Source organism: Harpegnathos saltator, unplaced genomic scaffold (genome assembly GCF_003227715.2).
Source record: "Harpegnathos saltator strain DR-91 unplaced genomic scaffold, Hsal_v8.6 scaffold758, whole genome shotgun sequence".
NCBI classification, from domain to species: Eukaryota; Metazoa; Arthropoda; class Insecta; order Hymenoptera; family Formicidae; genus Harpegnathos; species Harpegnathos saltator.
The window spans coordinates 211459-235671 of record NW_020230602.1 but is presented as its reverse complement, the minus strand read 5'-3'; the positions used below and the strand labels follow the sequence as shown (position 1 = coordinate 235671).

Sequence of the window (24213 nt, the reverse complement as noted above, 5' to 3'; positions counted from 1 at the left end):
GAGTCTGGATGATCGTGGGTTTTTCGAACGGGGTGACAAGATTGAGGTCGTTCAGTTGGAAGCGATTGTCGCCCGTCGCCCGTCAGTCGCGCTGTCAGTACGCGGTTGCTCGTTGGGATGCCCGCAAAATATCACGAAGTAACGGCGAATAACGAAGTAACACAATAACAGGCGGGAGACGATTAGGATCTTTGGTAAGAACCCACCTGATACGACGCATGTCAGACTTCACGACGACTATGAACTCTCGTGCGTTACAAGGCGTCGCAAGGCGAAAATAATCGTACGAGCGCGGAAGGAAATGCGAACGAATGTCTGCATCTCGAGCCCTTCGCGTTTACGTCGTGGAAAACCGAAACCAAACGGGATCCCATACGATCACGTCCTACAAGACGGCGGGGAGAGGAGCGCGAACGAACTTGCTCTAAAAATGCTCCAGGCGTCCGATCGAAAAGTTCTACGTAATCTCACGGTCCATTAAATAATAATCACACTATATATAGTGACTATGTTAATTCACCAACCATCACTATAATCTCGGCAATTGTAAAAGTAAATAGCGATTGTGACAAATGAAGCTGCTCGCGAGTAATAAAGATAGTTGCAATGTGAACAAATAACTAATAATAATAATAATAATAATAATAATAACTAATATATAGTAGCGACAGAGAGTTGATATTAAAAATAATAATAACAAAGTAATAAAATAATTAAAACATTGGAAATAGTACGATAATAGTAGTAGTAATAGTAGTGGTAGTAGTAGCAGTAGTAGTAGTAGTAATAGTAATAGTAGTAGTAGTAGTAGTAGTGGTGATGGTGGTACTGATAGTATCGAAGTGGGAGTAGAGAGTGGGTAGCGGTAGTAGCAGTAGTAGTAATAGCAGTAGTAGTAATAGCAGTAATAGCAACAGTAATAGTAGTGGTAGTAATAGTAGTAGTAATAATAGTAGTAAATTGGTAATGGTAGTGACGATTATGTGTGTCGCTTGTGAAAATATCTAAAATCGATCTATCTCTTTTTGCAATCGCGCGTAACCTCGCACTCACTCATATCTCTCACGCATTCGCACGACAGGACTTGACAGGATGTCATCAATGCAAGCAGCAACTCGATCATTCACAGCGACTGCTGTTATATGTCTCTTTCTCTTTCATACAGACCCAACACACGCAGCACACATACATTCTCATTTGCTCTCCCTCTCCCTCTCTCTCTCTCTCTCTCTTTCCCTCTCTCTCTCTCTCTCTCTCTCTCTCTCTCTCTCTCTCTCTCTCTCTCTCTCTCTCTCTCTCATCCTCATACAAACCCGCGGCGACTCATCTCCGCGTTCTCGCTCGATCGCAAACGGCGGCAGTGATCGCGATTTCCCGAAAGCACCGCTGCTTTCCCTGGCGCAGGTGATGCTTCGCACTCCCTCATTAATTGGCACGTTAATTGACAGCGACGCGATCATGGCATAGACATAGGCGCGTCGCGACAGTGATCTTCTCGTCTCGGCACAGTTCGCGACTGTTGTTCCTTTGGTCGCGCGAAGCAATCTATCTCCCGGAGAAACTTTTAGGGTGGCTCGATATGTGCGTGTGCGCACATCCACCTCGTTGGCTTCGTCGCGAAACATGTTACGTGGCCCGGCTGTCCAGTAGAAAAGAATTGATAATACGGCAGTGTGAGAGGGAGCGGCGACTCGCGATTATCCCGACGCTCGTGCTGGTGTATCGCAGACGGTGTTAGAGGCTGTATCGTTTGTCCCGGCGGTGGATGCGCGGCGAGAAGCGCTCCGGATGAACCGCGGCGGGGTGTTCGCACGCGCACGCATGCACGCACGCACGCACGCACGCACGCACGCACGCATGCGAGCGAGCGCGCAAGCGCTGCGGAAGGAAACGACGACGGAAGCACGGTAATGATGATACTGGGCGACGGCGGTGGGAACCGGGAAGACGTTCACACTCGCCTCTTAACCCACAACGTGGGCCCGGTCACGACCCGGCCGAGACGACGTTCAGGACCGGTAGATGCGAATGACGTCGCGGATCGGCGCGCGACAGAGCGGACAGTGACCGCCACCCTTGCCGCGCCATTGCTGGATCGCGCAGGTGTAGCACATGCACATGTGACCGCACATGTACAGCACGCTGTCGATGCTCCTCTCGTAGCAAATGGAGCACTCGCTCGGCTGACCGGTCAGCGTCGGTTGCAGGCTCTCGCTCCATTGCTGCAAGTGGGAGGAAGCGTGCGAGTGCGAGGTCAGAGTGCCGTCTAGACTCTGGTACGTGACCGGGTCCACGTAGGTGGACGAGCCGGTACTGGCCATGGTGCCGGTAAGCGGCGGCGAGGACTGTCTGGAGGAGCCCGGGTGCGGCACCGGTGCCGGAGCCGCTGCGGACGACAGGTGCGCCGGTTGTTGTTGCTGTTGCTGTTGCGCCGGTTGCTGCGCGTTTCTGGCGTGCGCGTTCGCCGACGCGTAGATCGGTTGCGGCGTGGGCGGCGGCGGAGGGGTAGGGTAGCCTGCCTGAGGTGGCAGGTTGACAACGAGAACGGTGCCGCCACCCACCGCCGGCTTGAACTGTACCATCTCGGAGAATCGAGACAGTTCCGTGGCAGCGTTGCTGTGGTTCGAGTGCTGTTGCTGTTGCTGCTGCTGCTGCTGCTGCTGTTGCTGCTGTTGCTGCTGCTGCTGTTGCTGCTGCTGCTGCTGCTGCTGCTGCTGCTGCTGCACGACATTGGCTGGTGAAGGATTGCTCTGACGTTGCCGTGGCGGCGATGTCGGTCTACTGGCCAACATCCTGACCCTCTGAGTGCTACCGTAAGCGTCTACAAATGCCCACAACTGCAGACTTTGGTCGACGTGCATGACGACATTCGGCGGGCCGCCGTTCTTGCTCATCTGCACCTCTCCGTAGTGGGTCACCGTGAAAGCGATCTCATCGCCGGGTTGCGGACTAGACGCCACATCTTTGGAGACCACCCAGTACTCGGGACGGTCCAGAAGCAGGTCACTGTCGTCCGGTAGGTCGTCCGGAGACAGCCGTGCAGGGTCGCACGAGGTCAAGCCCAATGCGAGGGCGCCTACGTACATGGGCTCGGTAGAGAGGATCTGCACGACCAACCGTTCACCCAGCAGCAACGGCCGGCTCGTGAAGGCGTAGCCGTGACAGAATTCCGTGTCGGTGCGCGTCGCCACGCACTGCTGGTTGCTGAAGCGGATGTTCCTGCCCCGAGTGCTGCAAAAGAAAACCAGGAAGCGGTTAGCGGGCGGCGCTCGCTAATGACGGGCGTCTTGGGAAACCGTGAAAAGTGGACGGCGAATTAGTTCTGTGTGGCTGAACGGTGCGGCGAATCGCGTTGAGCGTCGCGCGCGCGCGCGAGTCGTCTTCATCGCGGAGAGACCGAAGACTCTCGGCTTTTGCGCGCGTTATATCACTCGCCGTGGTGAAACGAAACAATCGGACGCGGTTCCTCGCGACCAAGCGGGAGGGGAGGGAGATTACGCGGCGTGCGGCTTTTAATTGGAGAACGTAATCGCACGAGCGCGGCCTTGCGGAACGGACGTGAAATCCGGAGCGCGGGCGAATCGCACTTTCGTGATCGGGACCCTCGAATCGCCAATCGGCAAAATCGGCGACGAAGGTGGCCGGAGCCAGCGACGACCGTTAGCGAGCGCGACAAAGTCGACCTATCGCAGACGGTCAAGTTTCAATCTTCGATTAGACTTGTGTCAAGTCCACATCAGGCTCGGTATTGATTAGACTAAGAAGTAGAGTTTGGTGAATCAAACTAACTCCAATCTCGGCTCGATTAGTCCAGTTTCGATCCTCGAAGTGGACTCACGTCAGGTGGTCCACGTCAGACTAGAACTTGTCGATTAGATGAGACACAGGAAAATTCGACAGGCGAATCGACCGGTGTCAAGTGCCAATGTTCAACCTGCAGTTTCAATCCTCAATCTCCAGCACCTAGTCTGGACTCAACAAGGACTCAACGCACTCGCGCTGCTTGCTGGACCGAGACGGTAAGACGAGCGAAAGACGCGGCGAGTGCATCCAGCGCTCGATACTCACGAGTGGAAGGGCAGCGGGGTGAAGATGACGCCGGCAGGTTGAAACCTGAGCCCGGGCAGCTCGACGTCGGGCTCATGATGGATCGACAAGCTCTGCATGGACGGCACGATGATCCTTTCGACGTCCCTGCCGGCGTTGCTGGCGTCGTCCATCGCCGAGTGCCTGCTGTGCTGCGCGTTATCCTCGTTGCTGTGCTCGGCGCCTCGCCTGATGTTGTTGAAGTGTTGCCGGTTCGGATCGACGAACTCGATCGCAGTGCTGTTGCCGTAGACGTCGATGATCGCCCATAACGGGCCCCGCGTCTCCACGCCGCTGAAGAAGAGACCCTTCTCCTCGCCGTTGACGCCGAAGTGAACATCGCCCGCCGAGGTTACGTAGTAGAAGAGCACCGTGTCCCGCTCGGCAAATCTCTCGGCTAACGCTTTGGCCCAGTAGCCCGGCTTATTCGTCAAGTCGGGACACGCGTACCTCGGCAGGCCACTCCTCAGATTGATCGGGTCGTTGCTGGTGAAGCCGAAGCGGATCACGCCGCTCCAATTGTCGGATATCTCCAGGAACTTTACGCAGACCTGCGTGATTGCAGAGAAAAGGCCTAGCTTGTAGAGTGAGTCGCGCTCTCGTGTGTGGGTGGCTCGGACGTGCATGCGTGTTAAATCATTCATCTACGCGAGACTCCCCCGAGTCGCAATTCTGTTTCTAACGTTAGCTCTGCGAATCTCATCTGATACTTGAAGAGAGATACCGGCGCGGTATCTCGAGGGGGACGTGACACTCGTCTCAGCTGTTGTCGGTTAAAGATCTTATTACCTCAGGACTACACCTCATATTCGGTGTCACATCGACTCACACTGCACTCTACATCTTTTATTCTCAAGTTCAACTTGAGTAACGCGCATCGATCGCGCGGTTTTCCAAAGCACGTTCGGCAAGAGGATATTAAACGATCAAAAGACGCTCTTCATAAACTTCGCCAAATTCGTTGGTTGGCGCTGCGAGTTTCGACATTCGGATTCGGGAGTTGGAGAGTGAAAGATTATAGGTCTGTTCTTTTCCTGCATCTGTACCGCTGCACTGGTGCGATAAGTTCGAGTGAGACAAGTATGTATTTGTCTCACTTCAACTTGTCGCACCAGTGCAGAGCGGTGCGGAAGAAAAGAACAGACCAAATAACAGTTGCGCGCCCGATGACGACACGCATCAATAGATATTTTAATCTATTCGCTACATTATACTACACTATTCGGTACGATGAAACAACGGTCCTTCAAGCGGTGCGAAATAAACAAAGCGAAAAAAACCGTCGGCGAGTTCCAAGCGGGACTCGCGGAATGCTGGGCAACATTCATCGTTGTGACCTCTCGGCGGACGGAGCTAGGTGCGCGTCGGTGTTTACGTTCAGCGGAGAAAGCTGCTTTACAACCATTGTGAAAATTCGTGAATCTAATTGGCGTATACTCTTAAATATGGCTGGATCCAAGAGCATGCACCAGTCAGATTTACGGACAACAGTTATAAAGGAGCTTTCTTCGCTGTACGCAGTCAGTGTTTTCGCGGACGACTGGCGACGCGGAGCGCGCGTCGCTTCTCACCCTCGCGGGCCCTTGAGATGTTTAATCGGCATCGTGTTAATTAATACGGCCGTTCGATTGGATCCGCGCGCGAGTGTCAGTGTCAGCGCCACAATGGAGTGTTCGAGGAGCGGCCGAGGGAGCAGGATGCTGAACCGGGAGCGAGGACCGCGCGCGGAGGATGTAGGACGACCGGACGTGGACAGCGACGCATCATATATCTCCAGGTATGTCAAATTATTTATTTGTTGCGAACGGCATATTCCCGATCTTAACGGACGAATGCGAGTTGCTACCCAGGTCGAAATTCAGGCCGTTATTCGTAGTCGCAGTGAAAATTCTTTAGAATCATTAATCGAGCACGATTAATTACGGATCCGCTTTTGTGGATTATTAATCGAATATTCCGATAAATATCTCTCGTACTTGTGAAAAATGCACAGTCGGAGATGCATGAAATTACAATTGTTTATCGAATAATGACGTAGTACGAATATCGGCCTCAGATATTTGGCGTAAAATTACGATTGTTGTACTTTTGATAACACTGATTATGTCAATAATGTTCCTTGGCTCGTGAATCCCGTCTCCCGTCTGCATCTTCTAAAGCTGTTTTTTTTTCTTTTTTTATCCTTGCTATTGTACCGACCAAGATTAAATACCCACTTTAAATATACACAACTGTTATCCTCGCCTTTGCAACAACTCCTTCCTTCCCACTTTTTTCACATCCTCAAATTTTCGAAGGGAAAAAAAAAAAAAAAAAAAAGAAAAGACTACGAATAAAAGATGTGTATTGATTTATTTATTCCCCTACCCATTGATCTCTATCGAGATTATTTGATACTTGTTTATCTCGCGCGTATTCTATCCGCGGTCGGATGAGCTTCAAAAGTAATATTGCTCATTTGCTTATCATCGCTCATCATTTGCAACATGGACACTAGTCATTCGCTGCAAGTAACACTGCTAGTTGGAACTGAGGAAAGATTAAATGCAGATAGAATACCGAGACAAACGGCTATTACATAAGTACTCGAATAGATCGCTCTTCAAGTCTCGGCACGTAGGAGAACGGCGATAAGTGACCACTCGCAACATCAAGGTAGGACAAGAGCCTGTACAAAATGTCACGTTTCGAGATTCTCCCCACATTGATTCTCCAAGTTCGGCGTAATTTGCAGGATTAATGCGCGGGGGAGAGTCGGAATTTCGACTTGGGAATCAGCTTGCGAAATCGCGACTCCGTCGCCAGCCGAGCGATCCTAAAACGGAATTACCCGCGCGAACACATCCTCGCGAATTAATTAAGAGAACGCTTCCCACGAGGCGCGCGTCATCGTCATTTTACGGGTACACATACTCTCGGCGGAGAGAGAGAGGGAGGGAGAGAGAGGGAGAGGGAGAGGGAAAGAGAGAGAGAGAGAGAAACACGACGTTAGAGAGCACGACGACGACCCGGTCCCCGGTGTCGTCGTTAGCTGAAATTCGCCGTGTTTGGGCCGAAAGGACGTCCGAACACGCCTCGACCGGCAATCGCGGCTTCCGCCCACGACTCATTAACAACGATCGGCCATCGCGTATCTGCGGAAGACGCGTCCGTTGCCCATGGGGGGCGATCGTTTAAAGGGCCGTTTAACGCGGTTACACGCGATCTACTTGTGTTACCTGACCTGACCATGGCGAACGTGGAACAAGTCGTCGTCTCGCAGCCGCGGACGACATGCGAAACAACGAGGCGCGTAAAAAAAGCTGCTCGCGGTCGCGGCGGCGGTGTGTTTTAATATCGGAGGAATGCAAACGGCGCGGCGGCTTCTCGAGCGGAACGCGAGTCGCCGGTTTCCCACAATCAGCATGCGCATGCGCCGCATGTCGACCGCGCGCGACTTAGAAATGTCGCGATCGCTCTCACCTTCTCGCCCACTCGCACGGGTCTGGCGCTAAAGGTGACACCCTTGCAAAAGCTCTCGTGCCTCCTGGCGATCGTGCCGCCATTGCACAGCCGGATGTTGTCGCCGTGCACGTGGTGGAACGTCAACGGCGGCAGGTTGTTGGTGCCGGCGCTCGACGATCTCGGCGCTGCAACAGAGAGAGAACAATCGGCCGATCAGTTTCGATGATTGCCGTAATGAACGTCGCGCGCACGTCGTTTGCACCATCGTTGTCGTCGTCGTTGTCGTCGTCGTCGTCATTGTCTTTTTATTCAGCAGTTGGGAACGACGCGGCGAGGCGCGTTAGCTCGCGTAACGACCTCGGTATTTGCATCGCGCCGATACGGGCACGTAATGCGCGCAAGTACGTTCAGCTCCTCTCGCCCGCCCCCCTCCCACCCCCTCGCCGCTACCACCGCCCGCTGTCAAGGCCGAAGCGACGATTGTGTGAAAATCTCAACGAGAAGATAGATATCGCGCGACTCCTCGCGCGCGATGCGGGCAACTCGCGGAAGATTGTCTCGCAAGTTCCGGGAAGTGCGCGCGGGAGTGACGCAAAGTGCGAATTCCCCGAGATGCCTCCTCTCTTCTCCGTCGGCGCGAGCGTTGTGGATTCACGGACATCTCGTTCCTCTCGCGTTGAAAAGCCGTCCCGACCTCTGGCCGTCCCGATGGTTCCGCGCGTGGGTGTTAACCGCGATGCCGTTAGATTTCTCTTTTTCGAGGCGCGATCAGCGGGGAATCAAAGCGGCGGCGACGACGACGACGACGGCGTCGCCGGAAGAAATAGGCCATCGACGTTTTCGGGAAATCCACTCTCAGCGAGCCGCGTCGAGCCGAGGAAACGACCGGACACGGCGGAGCGGAGCGGAGCGCGGCAGGGCGAGGCAGGAAGACTCCAGGGCTCCGGGGCTGGAGAACAAAGAAGTTCCGCGGCGCAGGGAAAGAAGGAGAGAGAAATTCGATCGAATGCGAAAGCACCTCTCGAGACTCGCCGAGCGTTTCCACTCTGGTATTTCATAACGCCGGCACGTCGATTCGGTATGCGCGGGTACTCCCGGGATATTTCCAGGCGATCGACGAGGATGACGGCGAGCCGGCCGTCAGCTGGTATCACCATGAAAGAAGACTCCGCCGGGGGAGGGTCCTGCGCGACCTCGCGCTTTCGCGTCGAATCGACCGGTCGTTGTTCGCGCGCCGATTAATTGATATTCGCGCGCGTGCGCGCGCACACACACTGTCCTTCCGGATCGGTCATCGACCGATCGGCGTCGTCGTCTTATCACTCGTTTGGCCGTTTATCACTATTTCGAGAAGATATTTCCTTCTCATTCACTTGGACTTGGCTGGCCGCGACGATGAGCCCCGCGGAAGAGCGCGGGGAGCTCTCGCCGAGACGAATTCGCGACGAGGGTCTTCTTTGTTCTCGTGGCCGCCGCGAGCCTCGAGAGCGAACCGGGGAGTGCTGCGCGCCGATCAGCCGACCGGCGCTCGCGGGAGCCTCGTTCTTACTGACGACTGTCGATATACCGTAGCGCGTATAGCCGATATCGTACGTGCGCCGGAAACCGCACGTTCCGTACCGGAAGCGGCCCGCGCGGACGACCGTATTAAGGTGACGCGCCCCGGCGCGATCCGCTTTCTCCGCGAAACGGATGCGGCCGAAACCGCCGTTAACAATGCGCGAGGAAGGAAGTCGGTTTACACCTCGGCGACTTTATCGCGGGCTTCCCGTACGCGACAGAGTGCAAACACGAAGGAGAGAGAGAGAGTGGAGTTTTCGTCGGTATACTCTTCGCCGCGGAACCCGACACGTCGACCGACGGAATTTGCCGCTGGGAGACACGCACACTGACCGCCGCGTGGAAACCTCCTCGTGTCGGCTGGGAAACTCGGCTCGGTCTGAACTTCACGCGAAGGAAACACCTGGAACTGGAAAGCAGCCTGGACTTGAGTACTCGAATTTGATGAGCGAAACACTGGGATTTGGCGCAGAGCGTTCATTTGGAGACCAACGGCTCTCTCTCTCTCTCTCTCTCTCAGATTATACCGCCGGAAGGATTATCATTGGAACGGCGGCTGCGCGCGCTCGTGAATAGAATATTAAAAATAGAAAACTAGGATGTATGTGTGTGTGTGTGTGTGTGTATGTGTGGGGGAAATAAAAATAGAACAACGCGCGCGCGCGAAATATACATATACAAAGGACGGCGAAGGACCACCCCGCGCACCGACTCTACTGTTACTACTACTATCACTACTACTAGCGATTGCGTCGCGTCGCATCGACGTGGCCCACTTCTCGTCCGCTCCGCAAGGCTCAACTCCACGAGATTCCTGTGCGCGCTCCTCTAATAAAACTCTCCCACGGACGGCGGCGTTCGCAGCCGCCGCACCGCGCGCGCGAAGACACGGTGGAGGTGCGTGATAAGAAGTTGCCCGTACCGCCGCGGTCGGGATACCAATTCCAGGCGCGATTAAACCGCTAACGAACCGAAACCGAGCAGCGTCGATCGCGACTGAATAAACCGCGCGCGCGCGACGCTGTAATCTATCGGCGCGTATTAGCGCCCGGTAAAAATAGCGAACCGTTCGCTTTTCTCACGCTCCCCGGTAAGGCGCGCGTTAAGCAACGGGTTGTGCTAATTGTAATTTCTAATTCGCCGCTGTCGGCGGAAAGAAAGGAGGAGAGCCAGCGAAAAAGCAAGAAGGGGACAGGCGGAAGGAGGTGGAGAGAGAGAGAGAGAGAGAGAGAGAGAGAGAGAGAGAGAGAGAGAGAGAGAGAGAGAGAGAGAGAGAGAGAGAGCTAGAGAGAAACGGAGCGCCCCGCCGTTTCCTTCTTCTCCGTTCGACCGTTAGTTACCGCGAGTACATGGCGCAGCGGTTGGTAAAAAGTAAAGCGCGTTTTCCAGGATTTGACGAGGACTACTCGCGGAGGGTCGCCAGGGGTCATCGTAGTAACCGCGAACGGTCCGAATGCGTGCTCGCTCTCGAAGCATTACCCGGAACGGCGGCCCGTTTCTCCGGGCCCGTTCCTGCGTAGTTTTTTCGACCGGTCGGCGCCGAAAGGATCGCCCGCTAGCCGCGGAGCAGCGTTGCGAAATCCGGGATTGCCCGGCCCGAGACGACGCCCGACGGTTCGTACCTGGCTAGCAACGTTGGCCAGCCGAGCGCGGCTCGGCAACTCGTCCCGCCCGTCATAACGCGGTCTTCGTCGATTAACAGCGGTGATTAGCACGTTGACCATGCCATGAGAGAACGGCCCAGCACCGCCGCTGATTCGCGAATATCGTGTGTAAATCGGGAACCAAGCACACTTATGACGGATAAAAATAAACGGGAGACAGAGAGTGGACGCGACAGAGAGCCGACGAACTCGTTGCATCCGTCCAGCGGCGCATAATTCGGCGGTTCAAGGTCGGGTTGAGCCTTGAGATAAATCGGAGACCGAGAGAGAGAGAGAGAGAGAATGAGAATAAGCAATGAGCGCGTGTTGGGAAATCCGCGACGCTCGAATCGAGCGTGACGACGTAAACAGCCGTCGGCGCAAAGGTTCTTGAGAAACACGACGGGCCAGGTGTCGCGGATCAGGTGTCAATCTCGTTCTACATGTCGCGCTATTCGCGATTACGACATGCGCAAGGTTGCGACCTCGCTCGGCCGGTCGCCCCGCGACCGTAGTCGACAAACAACCGGCTGAAGTTGACGGAAAAGAGCGGGGGACCTCGCGCGCCCACACCGGCTCGCGTGTGATACACGCACATGGTGGAGAACACGCCGGAGCAAGCGAAGAAGCGCGGCCGAGAGTCCTGCGGATTGTTTAGTCCGCGATTAGTCACGGCAAGAGACGTGCTTCCCCGACGCACCACCGCCACGGCCAGAACCGCCCGGCTGATCATCCAGCGTGGGAATGTTATGACGTATACCGTTGCATCCGAGACGTTCTTGTTGGCCTCGGCGAACAAACCATGACTCCATTTACCCCTCGCGATCGTCGCCCCGCGCCCCGCGCGAGCGCGCGATTCGCCCGCCGGCTCGCCGCAGACGCCTCGGTTCCGGGACGAGGAACTTGGCGAGGAGACTTGGCGGAACTTGGCTGATGCGTTGCATCGTGGGGTATATTTGTGTGTGTGTGTGTGTGTGGGTCTGCGACGACATCTCCCGACAAGACGCGTCTCCTCCACGTGGACTACTTGGAGGACGCCGGGACTCGTGATCGTGCGACTGCGGGGATAACGTACCGCCTGAACAGTTATGCGAACGTCGCGGATTCGCTGAATAATAACGCGCGTCAGCGCCCTGACAGCGGCGACTCAGCGTTCGTCCTCGTCGGCGACGTGCGAAATCGATGGTCTCTCCCGCCGTCTCGCGTCCTGCTCATTCGTCCTCCCTTTTTGTCAGCCTGTTCCGCGCGCTCTCGCCGGCCACACGCGTGCAAATCGCGGGTCAATCGGCATCCCGATAGTAATTGGTGTATAAACCCGCGAGACGCGCCGCCGTTCGCCGGTGCATCTCGTGGGAAACCCGTGACACACATTCGCGCGAGCGCGAGCGCGAGCGCGAGCGCGAGCGCGCGGAAGTGCATCTCGTAGACTGCAACACAGTGCAGGCGGTGCATCTCGTCGCCGTCGTCGCCGTCGTCGCCGTCGTCGCCGGTGAGTGGAATTAAAATCTCGTTTCCGTGCCGACTGCCACTTGGCCGGCGGCAGCAAGCGCAGGATCGCGAGGGAGGATCGCTCGCGCGACAAGGATCGCGCGCTCGGGTCCTCCTGAGGAAGGAGGAGCCTCGAGCGGCGATGATACCTTCGGTCTCTCTGCATCTCGCGGTCGCCTCTCGCAGCCGGGGCTGCGACAATCTCGAAGTGGCCTCCTGTCGTCGTCATCGTCGTCGTCGTCGTCGTCGTCGCGCGAGGCGGACGGACGGTCGGTCGGGTTTTGTTGAGTCGGAAATTAAGATGAAATTACTTCGACCTGATTACCTCCACTTGATCGGCTCCCTTTACTTTGTTCCTGTCGCCGCGCGCGCGCGCGCGCACGCGATCAGCGCGACTATGTGCGTCATTCTTATTTTTACCTCTCTTCGCCTCTTTCTCTCTATCTATCTCTCGTGGACGCACATCCTCTCGTTAGATAATCCTCTTTGACACATCGCAGCAGCAGCGTTTTCTCTCACTCGCCCCAGCCGCGAATGTCTGGTGACATTTACGATAATGTCCCACACGGTGCGCGAGCGGTGTATCGCCGGCGCTCCGGCCAAATGATTCTAATTGATCCGCGAGACTGTATCGCGCCGCGGAGTGAAAGTAATCGGCGCGGGACACTGGTTCGCCTCCGCGAACACGCGCGAGTGCGGGCCGATGTGAACGCGATGCACTTTGCACGATGTAAATAAACGGAGCCTTGACCGAGGAGGGAGACACCTCCTCGTCGTCGTCATCGTCGTCTCGTCCCCCTCGACTCACGGACTACAATCGGATCTATTTCTGCACCGGCCGTGCTCACGCGCGCGCGCGTTATCAGTTACGTAGAAGAAGAAGGATAAGCGCTGCATCCGCGCGCGGCGCGATAAGCGGGCTGCCGTAATTCGCCGCATCCTGGCACCCGAGCGCTCGCTCGGGTTCGACGAACCGTGGCGCGAAACGACGGCTCCGTCGCATTTGTTAATTAACGCCACGCTGTGCCAGCTCGCGAGAGTTTGCTCTTCCTCGTTTCTCCGTTTTGCCTCTTCATCGCCACGGAAATACCCGCCTATCGAACCGAACGAACCGGCGTTATAATTCCGCGCGCTTCCGCTCCGATTTCGCTCCGCCTCGCCTCTTGATTACCGTCGAGACACCCGCGAGTTCCGCTATCGGCATGATCGACGATTAATCGTCCCGACACGGGCGACGATGACGACGATGACGACGATGACGACGTCGCGATGGTAATCTTGCTCATTCAGTCCGTCCACCGTACGGCGCGCGAGCTGATATCAGGATCAAAGCGGTGCCGCGACCTCGGCACCACGCGACCTCGGCCGAATCGACGCGGGAAAAAGAGGAAGGCGGAGGAGGAAAATAGACGACGAGGAGGAAGAGAAGGAGAAGGAGGAGGAGGAGGAGGAGGAGGAGGAGGAGGAGGAGGAGGAGAGAGGAGAGAGACGCAACAGGCTGCGACTGCGGAGTCGCGTGCGCCGTCGCCGCCTAAGGACGCGACTCCGACCGAGGGGTTACGGGCAGCTCGAGTAAGGCACACTCTAGGTACTGTTAAGCAGCGCGAGCCGAGGAAGTCGCTGTAATTTTCTCCGCGGAGTAGCGGCGCATTCACTCGCTCGCTCGCTCGCTCGCTCGCTCGCTCGCTCACGCGTCCACACGGCGCACAGGCTAGGCAGGCAGCAGGAGGGGCCTTGTTCCCACGCCCGGTACCGTGATCTTTGCCGTGCTACCTAGTCCTAGGAGTTGATCTCCCTCTCCCTCCCTCCCTCTCTTTTCCGCCGCGCGCGCGGACGCGCTCCGCTCTGCTCCTCGCCCTTTCTCCTACTCGCTCGAGTGCCCCCTCTTTACCTCTCACTACCCCCCTCCTCTTGTCCCCCCCTCTCTCTCTCTCTCTCTCTCTCTAGCTTTGTCTCTTCTCTTTCTCGCTCCCTTTCTCCGTGTCTTTCTGTTTTGCCCTCCACCATTATGCGCATTACGTAAGGTGGCAATGTGCGAGTCGCTCGTCATGCTGAAATAATAATAACGCGTACACAGCCTGAGGCAAGAGCGGCTGTGTGAGAGACACAAAGAGAGAGAGAGAGAGAGAGAGAGAGACGCGGCAACGAGAGGAGAGATGAAAGAAAAAAGAAAGCGAAGAGAAAGAGGCCGAAAGGAAGGAGGAGAAGGCGCGAGGAGGAGAGAGAAAGAGAGCGTGAGTGAGCGCGCGTCGAGAGAACGCACGCGCGTCCGCGGAAGGTAGCTGGCGAGGTGCGCGCGCGGTTAACATAATTATAGGCAACAGTTTGCGTGATGCGGCCGCGGTAAACAATCGGTATATTAAGCTACTATCCACACGCGATTCGGAATAGCGATTAGGAGCGGATGAGTAACGGAGCGATAAAGGTCGTCGAACCCAACACACACACACACACGAGAGAGAGAGAGAGAGAGAGAGAGAGAGAGAGAGAGAGAGAGAGAGAGTGTGTCCTCCTGATCATCTCGGAGTGTGCGCTCGCTCACAGATTGCATCGGCAGGTGATAACGTGATAACATATCACGATATTCACGATACGTTATCACGGCGATGTCGGGCCGCGCGCGCGACTCAATTATTTCTCCGGCGTCGGCGTCCAATCGGCGAACGTTGTCGCATCGTGTCGTTGTGTCCCGGATGGCCATCGGCATCGTGTCGAACGACCCTGCGGCGTCTCATAATTACGAGCGATCGCTTGTTCCTGCCGTGTCCTTCTGTAGCTTCTTTCGTAATGAAGCGACCGGAGGATCACCGTGCATCGCTCCTCTCTCTGTCTTTCTTTTTTCTTTCTCTCTCTTTCTCTCTCTTATTTCTCAACGAAAGGTGGGCTCGTGCCACGAACTAAGGAGAGCCCAATCTTCGAGGAAAGAAGGAAGGAAGGAAGGAAGGAAGGAGCGAGCGCAGGTACCAACGCGTTTCCAACTACGAAAGAAAGACACCGCAAAGATCTTTATCCATTCTCGGAGAATCCGTGTTCCCTGTTGCTGTCCGCGGTCTTTGTGACTCTCTCTCTCCTTGTGACGACCCACGAGGATCGCTCGTGAAGCTGGCCGGCCGGTCCTATTAATCGCCGGCTATTTGGGCCGCTGACGTAGGCGGCAGGTCAATGACAGGACGATTCGCGTGCCGTTTGCTCCGTCGCGGTGTTATTTGCGACACCGTATTTGGAATATCTCGGAAAATTCACGAGCGAGACAGCACGAAGATCCGCGCATCCCTAGGACACGCAAACGCGCGACGAAACAGACGCGCTTCGGGGGTATTTAAGCCTCCTTGAGCCGTCATTGCTCGACGGGGGTGGTAGATGGGTGGGTGGGTGGCACCCTCCAGAACGACAAGTGCGTATTCCCATCGCGGCACTTTTAACCACCACCGCGCCGTCCGCGAACAATCGGATTAACGAAGTTAAACGAGAGGGTGGCCACACGAGACGCTCGCTCCCTTCGTGCACCCTCCGCGTCGTGGTCGTAGAAATTGGAGGATCGCATCTGTCGCGTTTCGCACGTATAGGATCGCCGCGAGCGCGACTTCGCGGGGGTGTAAAGAAAAAGAGAGAGTGAGAGAGACCTGCTCTCCCTCGTGTATCGCAACCCCTGCGAACGCGAGATTAACGGTTTCATCCCGTGTCCGGACTGTTTCGTATGGGGCACGTTCGCAGAGGGGTTGACGTGGTTGATCTCTCTCTCTCTCTCTCTCTCTCTCTCTCTCTCCTCGATCTGCTCTCTCGGCTGATCAACGAGAGCAATGACGCGTTCCTGGGTGAAGCTGCAGAAAGCTTCCGTAGCTTCTACTAACGGCACATAATCCATGCGATTAACGAGGTGGAAGATAAAAAGGTGGCTCCCTCGATGATAACGCTGATCTGATTAAAAATTCTAAACCGATGGAGCGAAAGGTTAACGCTGGAGATGCGTCGATCAACGTCCTCGTTCCATGCGTTGCTCTCGAGGTTCGAGATTCGAGGACAAAAAGGGAGAAAGCAAGCGAGAGAGAAAGATTCACAGTGCGAGAATGTCGACCCACCATCTAACTTCGTAGAAATCCCTCGTAAGATCCAATTTGGATCCACACGATCAAAAGTGACCTGTTCATCGCAACGCGGCCGAGCCGACGCCCCGACGAAGCCGATCCGCTTCCGAGCACGAGCGAGATCGGGAAGCGATCAGGTCGCGGTGCGTGAGTACACGCTCGTTGGATCAGCCAGCTGCGATGAGCCACGTGAAGCGAAGTGGAGAAACGAGTATCGGATAATTCAAGGTTGTGTCCGCACGCGCGTTCCCTCGCGTTACAGCGCCGCTCGCTTTTAATTAGATAAAAAGTCCAAGCGGATTGGGCTTAACGGTTTTTTCGGCCCGGTCAAGTCCGCGCGGAAACGCGGGCGCTGGAATTCCGCCGCGGAGTGGCGGAAAACTCGGCGCTCGCCAGGACGAAGGTGAAGGCGACCCCGAGCGCGATTCTCCGACGCTTCCGACGTTTCCAGTTCAGAAACGGGCTTTCCTGCGGCGCGATGGAAGAAGGCTCTCGCGAGGCGTGGGACCATCGGGGGACTCTCGCGAGTCGGCCGCGAACGGGCCGCAGCGTGTCGCGGCCGATGACTCACGCGGGTGGTAGCCTTAATGAAATTCCACTTCCTCGTGCGACAAAGAAACGCGTGTCTCTCGCGCACCAAGTCGTGCCTTGTGCGCTAATTTCGAACCGGCTGGCGAAGGCGCTCGCGCGCTGACTGAACGCGCAAGCCGACGTTGACGTAATCCCTTCGGCAATTCCGAAGAATCGCGCGCCGACCGGCCGGCGATTACGTCTCCGACGCGCCAGTTCGCAGACGATCTTTTCAATCGCAGATAAGATAAGATAATCGAAGATAGAGGAATAAAGTGTTTTTTTTTTTTCTTTCTCCTTGCTGCATCTCATGATTTCGGCCGATTAATTCGTCCAAAAGGACCGTCGGAGTGGCGGCTCGCCGCTCCGTGAGATATACGCCAATTATGTAAATTAGTTCCCGATCGTAATATCGTCTACACGACGAGATAACAAGGTGAAATCGAATGTCGGTCGACAGAAATATTTAGAAATTTATCTGCGCGCTCTTTTCAGTCTCGATTCCACGCTCTCGATCCGCAGCTTCCTTCGTTCATTTTCGGCGGTTTAGAGAGAGAGAGAGAGAGAGAGAGAGAGAGAGAGAGAGAGCTTGTCGGGATTTAGCAGCGCTTCGGTAGCGTGAAAGTGTCCCGCCGTTCGGGGAAAGTCGTAGACGAAGAGTTAGTTGTACGTCTCGCACAACGAGGGAGACAGGCGTAAAAGGACAATTACGGTTTTGTACTCACCGAAAACATTGTTCCCCGACAGCCGCAGTCGTGCCACTCTGGTGGCCCTATCGACTGTCAACGGCCGCTTCGGTCGCTGACAAGACAAAGACATCGAGCCTTCCAGCCTTTATAACGTGGAGTCCGTGAAAAAGACCGACTTACGGTGACCGCGTAAGTTTCGCGTGAAAGATATTACGTGAAAAAATGCGGTAACTCCGGCCAGGAGTGCCAGGGGTCATTGTGTACTAAACCGTCCAAGGGTAGGTCGGGCCAGGATGAGATCCGGTGCGGGTGAACTAATCGAAGACGGTCACTCTCCGAACTCGGTCGCGAAGGAGATCGCACGAGGAGATTAGGAATTGGGTTGCGTCGAACGAACGACGCGGCGAGTGTGTTATATATTCCGTAATGAGGAAATTACGAAGGAAGCGAGACGGGAATTGGAGAGAAAGAAAGGGAGCAAAATGGCGGGCACACGGGGACGCGAACGCACGCCGCGAGGGCGCGTCGTTTGTGGGGAGCGGCGGAAGCGCAGGACGCAGGACTATATCAGTCAGGACGGATTGCGAGCTCGAGACGCAAATGCTTCGACGAGTATTCACTACAGACGGAGAACATCCAAGGCACGCGATCGATCGATCGATCGATCGATCCTCACCGCGGGGCCTTAGGCGTCATTTCGAATCCAGGGGGTGAGAAAGGAAAGCGGAGGGGGAGGAGAAGATGGCGAGGGGTGGAAGGACGACGGCACGCGCACGGTCACATTGTCTCTTCACGGATATCTCTCACCCTTCCGATTTTTCCGGGATCGGAAGAAAAGCACAACAGAGGGAGAGACAGAGGGGGAACACGGAGAGATAAAGAGAAAGAAAAAGGCGGTGGGAAAAGAAAAACGAGCGAATCTGCGGAACGGGAGTAGTCGGGAAAAGGCGGGCAGCTTGTACCACGCCGCTACGACGACTGGCTTGCAGAAGCAAACTCCCCATCTGCTGTGTTGCTTGCTGCCCCAACCAACTCCCTGCTGTCATTACGTGTGTCTGTGTACGTGCCTGTGTGTGTGTGTGTGTGTGTGTGTATGTGTGTGTGGCCTGCTGGTACACGCACACAGCCACGTACTTCGGCAAGCTGTGCCGCGTCGCGGCGGACAGGCAGTGCTCGAACCTCTCGAACGGAAAGGCCAGCCGGCCTCTCTATATGTATATCTAGCGAGGATCTCACCTTGCGAATTCCGCGATAAGGCGCGCGGCGGCACACTTTGTTATCTCGTGGACATTACACTGAAAGCAGAAGCGTATCACGTGCCGTGCGCGATAAGAGAAAGCGGTCGCTCGCGAGGCGCACCGGATCGCCGGAGAGCGTGATGATCAGCCGGCGCGTCCGGGACGCTCACCCCGAGCGAAGTTGTGAATCAGTGCTTGGGAATTAATAGGGATAACGGGAAATCGATAATTACATGGCGGCTGAGTTAATGGCGAAGCGTGTGCGCACGCACTCGTCCGGCGGAAAGGACGTCGTTGTTGCGGCCGTTTGAAGTTATCTCGCGGAAATGTTATTTCTCGACCGAGCGAGCGAGAGAGAGAGAGAGGGGGAGGCGGAATTAGAATTAATTATTCTCGATTGAAGATAATTTTCAGGGGACAAAGTGGACGGAGAATTGAATAATTCTTACGATCAAGAGGGCTTCCATGAACACCGCGAGCGAGGCCGACAGCGCGCGGCGTGTCGGGGTTAATTAAAAATTTACCCCTCGAGGCATGTATACGTATCGGGCGGCGTTGCGAAGCGTCCGCCGCGCGAATTACGCGTCGTCTCTGCGCCGTCTGCGACAGTAAAAATAACGAACACGCATTTCTCAGGCGCTAAAAACGCGAGTGTGCGACCCTTACGCACACACGATGGCCCGCGCAAGGAGCGCGCACGCAACGCATACGTACACACACACACACACACACGCACACTCACTCACGCGGGCACCGTCGTTACATGTGCGCGTGTATATATACGTGTGTCGCAGCTGCAGCTGCTCGCGGGAGCGGAACACACGGCTTTTGGGGATGGCGATGCATGCCGTAGCAACGGTTGCGCACCACCTGGCCCGACGACGAAGCCAGCGTCGTCGGGCCACGGCATTGGCGTAGACCCTCCTCTCGTCCGCCAAAGAACGAGCCTGCAAAAAGGACGAGGAGGGGAGGACACAAAAGGACCCCGGCTTTTGGAATTCCGCTACCCTCCCCGCTTATCCGGAGGACCGATCGATCCCGAGATCCTGAGAAGTCCTATCTGTGCGTCGCTACCCTCGTCGTGCGTGCGTGCGTGCGTGCGTGTGCGTGCACGAACTCATGCATACATTTGCCAATAGCGAAAGGAGGAACCGCAACGACCTATATTTTTCGGGAAAGAACGAGCACTCTCTTTCTCTCTCTCTCTCTCTCTCCCTCCCTCTCTCCCTCTCATTCATCTCTCCCGTCTCCAAGAGACGGATGATCATCACGGGGAAAAGCTGGGCGTAATCGCGCACCGCGCCAGCGCGATTCATGGCTCGGCGATTTTCACGGAACATTAGCATACTCGATCGCGCTCGCTCGCTGCCAGCGCGCCGCGAGCGAGTTGCCGCTCGATTAGGGGTGGCTCGAGTGCCGTGACGGATCCGCGGCGGTTGTAATCACTCTCGCGGTAACGCCGCGTCGTAATCGCCCTGCTCTCTGGCGTCTCGTAAGAACAAGCGCGATCAGCGAGAGAGCGCGAGAAGAGAAGAAAAGCCGAGGTATTTATTATCGATACACGATCGCGCGAGAGAGACGACGGTCGATCGCGGAGGGAAGAATTGGCGAGGGTGAGCTTGAAATCGCGGCACGACGCGACGCGACGCGGCGGGTTAAACGGTTGCTATGTCGCCTCCCTTCCTCTCCCTCCCCCTCATTTCCTCTCTCCCTCTCTCTCTCTCTCTCTCCCTCTTCCCTCCCTCGTCCTCCATTTTTTGCACAGGATCCCCACAAGAGCGAGGGTGGTCCTGCGGCGCAGGACTCCCCCACTATCCCGGCTGTTGCCACCATATACGCCCATGGGGTTTGCGCGTTGATATCGCAATAGAAGCTCTATCGATCCCGTTCCCCGACACAGCGGACCGGCTGTTGTCAGGGGGTTGATAGCGATATGCGAGCTCTTACGCACGCATACAGGCGCTACACGCGCGACTGGCGGCGGGAGCTCCGAAAGCGAGACGGGTCCGTCCCTCCTCTCTCTCTCTCTCTCTCTCTCTCTCTCTCTCTCTTCCTCTCTCAGGACTCGTCGCTGAGCACGGTTTAATCCTCGAGCGAGTCTCACAAATTCGCCCGGAAATCACGCGAGCGAGGAGAATACAATTTGAAGAGGAGCGCGTTGTGAGTATCGCGTTACTGAGTTCGCGTCCTCGTAAGGATGACGACGATGACGACGACGACGACGACGAGGACGACGAGGACGTCGAGTCGACCCGAGCGCAGGGTGTACTTTAATCGTGTAATGCTCTTACGATGATAAGTTTCACGGTCCATCTGTCCCTAACATCCTGAAGGGAAGCCACCGGTTGCACCATCGGCTTCTTCCCCTCGCGCACGCAGCAGGCGACTGGGCGACCGATCCCGCGTTTCCTTCCCTCCTTTCCGCTCCTGTTTCCTTCCGACTCTCCCCCTTGCGCGGCAAAATTATATCTCGCTAAAGTCCGTGAGAATTCACATGCAAATTCCCACGGGCGGGGGGAAGGACGGTGTGGTCCTCGTGTTGCCATTAACGTATCCGAAAGCCGTCGCACACTTGGCTTTTCTGCGACAAGTTCCTTCGATATTCCTGAAGGCAGTTCTCGGGGCTGCCTTCGAGACGGGCGAATTACGCCAATTGCCGGGCCGCGCGGGAAAAGAGATAATTGGACGACGACGACGACGACGACGATGACGGGGATGGGCAGAGAGGGCCGAGACAGAGAGAGAGAGAGGATTAAGACACGACGATCTAACTCGACGATGTCTCCACTTGTGTTTCGGTCATCCTCGCCGGCGTCGCCGGTGTTTTCTCTCAGTTTACAAGCGGAGGTCGCCAACGACGTCGTGACTCTCGACCGTGACAGATGAAGCGGAAAGCCCGCGCCGTTCTCTTTCCGTCGCAACGATTGGTCTTTTTGTGCGCGCGCGCTGCTGAGCGATGATACCTCAGCAGGCTCAGGAGGTGCGCCCGATTCGATTAGAAACGTGAGGGACGCGCGCGGCTCTGGCCCGCCCCGGCCCGCTTCGCTTCGCTTGGCCTCACCTGGTCTCGCGGAGACTGCGACTCGAATATTACGAGAACGACCGCGTGCCGTTTCCCGACGCTCGGCCGCTGCCGGCTATTACGGCTAGATATCGAGGTTATCGACGGATCGTTAAGGTGAAATCCCGGCTAATCGCGAGTTTGTACGTACGTACGTTCCGCGCGGAGAAAATCGGCGATTTTCTCCGCGCGGAATTGAGACAATGTCTGGAAGGCAGGCAGGCAGGCAGGCAGGCGTAGCGCGTGGGAGAGGCTCGTTAAGGTGCGATCATCAGCATCGCCCCGGGACGCTGTACGTTAAATTAGACGCAAATTACCGTGCACGGCGATCCGCGACGGCAGAAGTTTCGACGGGCGGCGGAGCGCGGCTGCTCTCTTTCTCTCTTTCTCTTACTCTCTAGCTCCGCTTCCATGCTACGATGATTATTGTTTTATATCGTCGCCGATTGTTTCCGCGCGCGCGAAGCTCGTCGATCTGGGCAGGGAAGAAGCGGAAGATGCGCGCTCCGTGTTCCGTGCGAATCTCACCTGTGATTAATCAGTTCGCTGCTATGCAATGCGTCATTACCGCAGCTTTCCCCGTTAAGCAGTTATCTCGAGGAAAGTTTCGTTTGAAAATCGTCTTACCCGTCGTTGCCCGAGTAGCAGTTTGTAGATACCGCAAGTTTTTCCTCCGTTTATTACTTCCTCAAATATTCAACGCGGACGCTACGACGAATTGCGTGATGTGACGCAACGGATCAGATACTGAAGATTGAGAATCGCGGAAGATTGAAGACTAGATCTCGACTAGAGAGAGAGGCGAGAAGAAGCAACTATCGAAATTAATTGACTCTCGTCACATTGCAATCCCCTGAATTCGCGCGATAATCGATCGTCGATATTCTAATCTGACTGGAGTATCGCGTCTTTTTCAGCGACAAAGCTGCGCGCGTTGAAGCCGAGCGTGAATCCCGGGAATCCCGTGCTAATTGAGACGCGTTCTTAAGTCTCGCCGCCGCCGCCGCCGCCGCCGCGCCGTCACGTCACGATGATCTCATGCTCGGCGGGCGGGCGGGCGGCGAATCGGATAAACGGCCGCGGACGAAAACCGCAGCGGGCGGATTTAACACTGCGGGCGAACGACGTGCGATCATTCCGCGCGCATCGTTTATCGTCCGCCTTGCGAAATTTTCGGCGGCACGGCGGCCACCGCTGCGTAGCAAACAGCACGTCGGAAATTCTCGGATCGCCGCGCCGCGCCGCGGCGCTCGTAAATCACGGCCCGGGTAAAGCGACTAAAAGTCGCGGGAGTTTACGCACGCGTGCCGATAAACGCCGGTCGTTTCCATCGTCGACGGCACCGCGGCGGCGGTTTACACGCCGGTGGTTTGGTTTATCGCGTAAAACCGGGCTCTCTCTCTCTCTCTCTCTCTCTCTCTCTCTCTCTCTCTCTCTCTCTCTCTCTCTCTCTCCCTCTCTCTCTCTCTCTCTCGCTCGCCCTCCTTTCGGCGGGCAAATCGCGCGTCTACGCACGCGGGCTTTCGCGGAAGCGAGAAATTAATCGCTCGCTCAGCGGCGACGGGGTGGAGTATCGCGCGATCAAACCGATCGCCAAGATATCGTAAAATCCGCGCGCCAAAGTGCCGCTCGCAAGTAATTTCGCCGTTTGCCGCATCCCAACAATTCGCCATTACGCTCTCTCTCTCTCTCTCTCTCTCTCTCTCTCTCGTTCGCAATGCGTTAATCGGCGATTGTGGCGTGTTTGATGGAAGCGTCGCGCCGAAACGCGCTGCGGACAAACGGACGTGCGCGCGCGTTCGCGAGTCTCTCGACAAGCCGCTGGGCATAATTAGCAGCAATTAAATGTGAGAAATTCACCGTGAGCGTGAGCCGCGCGCCGCCAATTGAATTCAATCGCGGCGGCGGGCGGGAGGTCAGCCGCGAACTTCCTGCGATTAGGTCGATGTCGTCGTCGTCGTCGTCGTCGTCGTCGTCGACAACGTCGTTGACACCACGCCGTAGGCGCGTGGGTGGCGCGCCGGATGAGAGAGGCACTGATCGCACGACAGTCACGTAGTCCGGGATGAACTCTGACACGCGGCAATTAAATCATCTCGTCGTTCATTCAGTCATTGACTCGCCGAGTCGTTGTTAGGCGCCACGCGGCGAATTGCGCGTGGGCCGCGCGCGATTCGGACTTTTCTCCGCGGCCGACCGGGGCCGCCCTTTTTCCTTTCCATCATTTTTCCAACGACGACCCACCGGCGTTACACTCGTGGGCGGTGTAAGCTTGCCCGCTGTCGCAATCAGCGGCAGAAATTGCGAGGATCAGCCGACTTCCGGCGATTAGAGGCGGAGGGCAAGTGC

The 24213-nt window shown here is 56.1% G+C and overlaps 1 protein-coding gene across 5 annotated transcripts in view; it reads right to left on the bottom strand.

Moving 5' to 3' along the window:
- Window positions 1-1515: 1515 nt before the first annotated feature.
- neur (E3 ubiquitin-protein ligase neur) overlaps window positions 1516-24213 on the bottom strand; it is a 61554-nt gene continuing 38856 nt past the window's right edge. For 2 of the 5 annotated variants that reach the window (XM_011144251.2, XM_011144244.2), the window contains exons 2-4: window positions 7549-7715; window positions 4069-4637; window positions 1516-3231 (exon numbers count right to left, since the gene is read on the bottom strand). In XM_011144251.2, coding sequence (XP_011142553.2) covers window positions 2010-3231; window positions 4069-4637; window positions 7549-7715 — 1958 coding nt within the window. In that variant the 3' untranslated portion in view covers window positions 1516-2009. Of the gene's footprint in view, window positions 3232-4068; window positions 4638-7548; window positions 7716-8548; window positions 9606-17601; window positions 19514-21094; window positions 23262-24213 lie in introns of those variants that run through there. The other 3 variants (XM_025306154.1, XM_025306153.1, XM_025306152.1) reach the window with 3 other exon arrangements.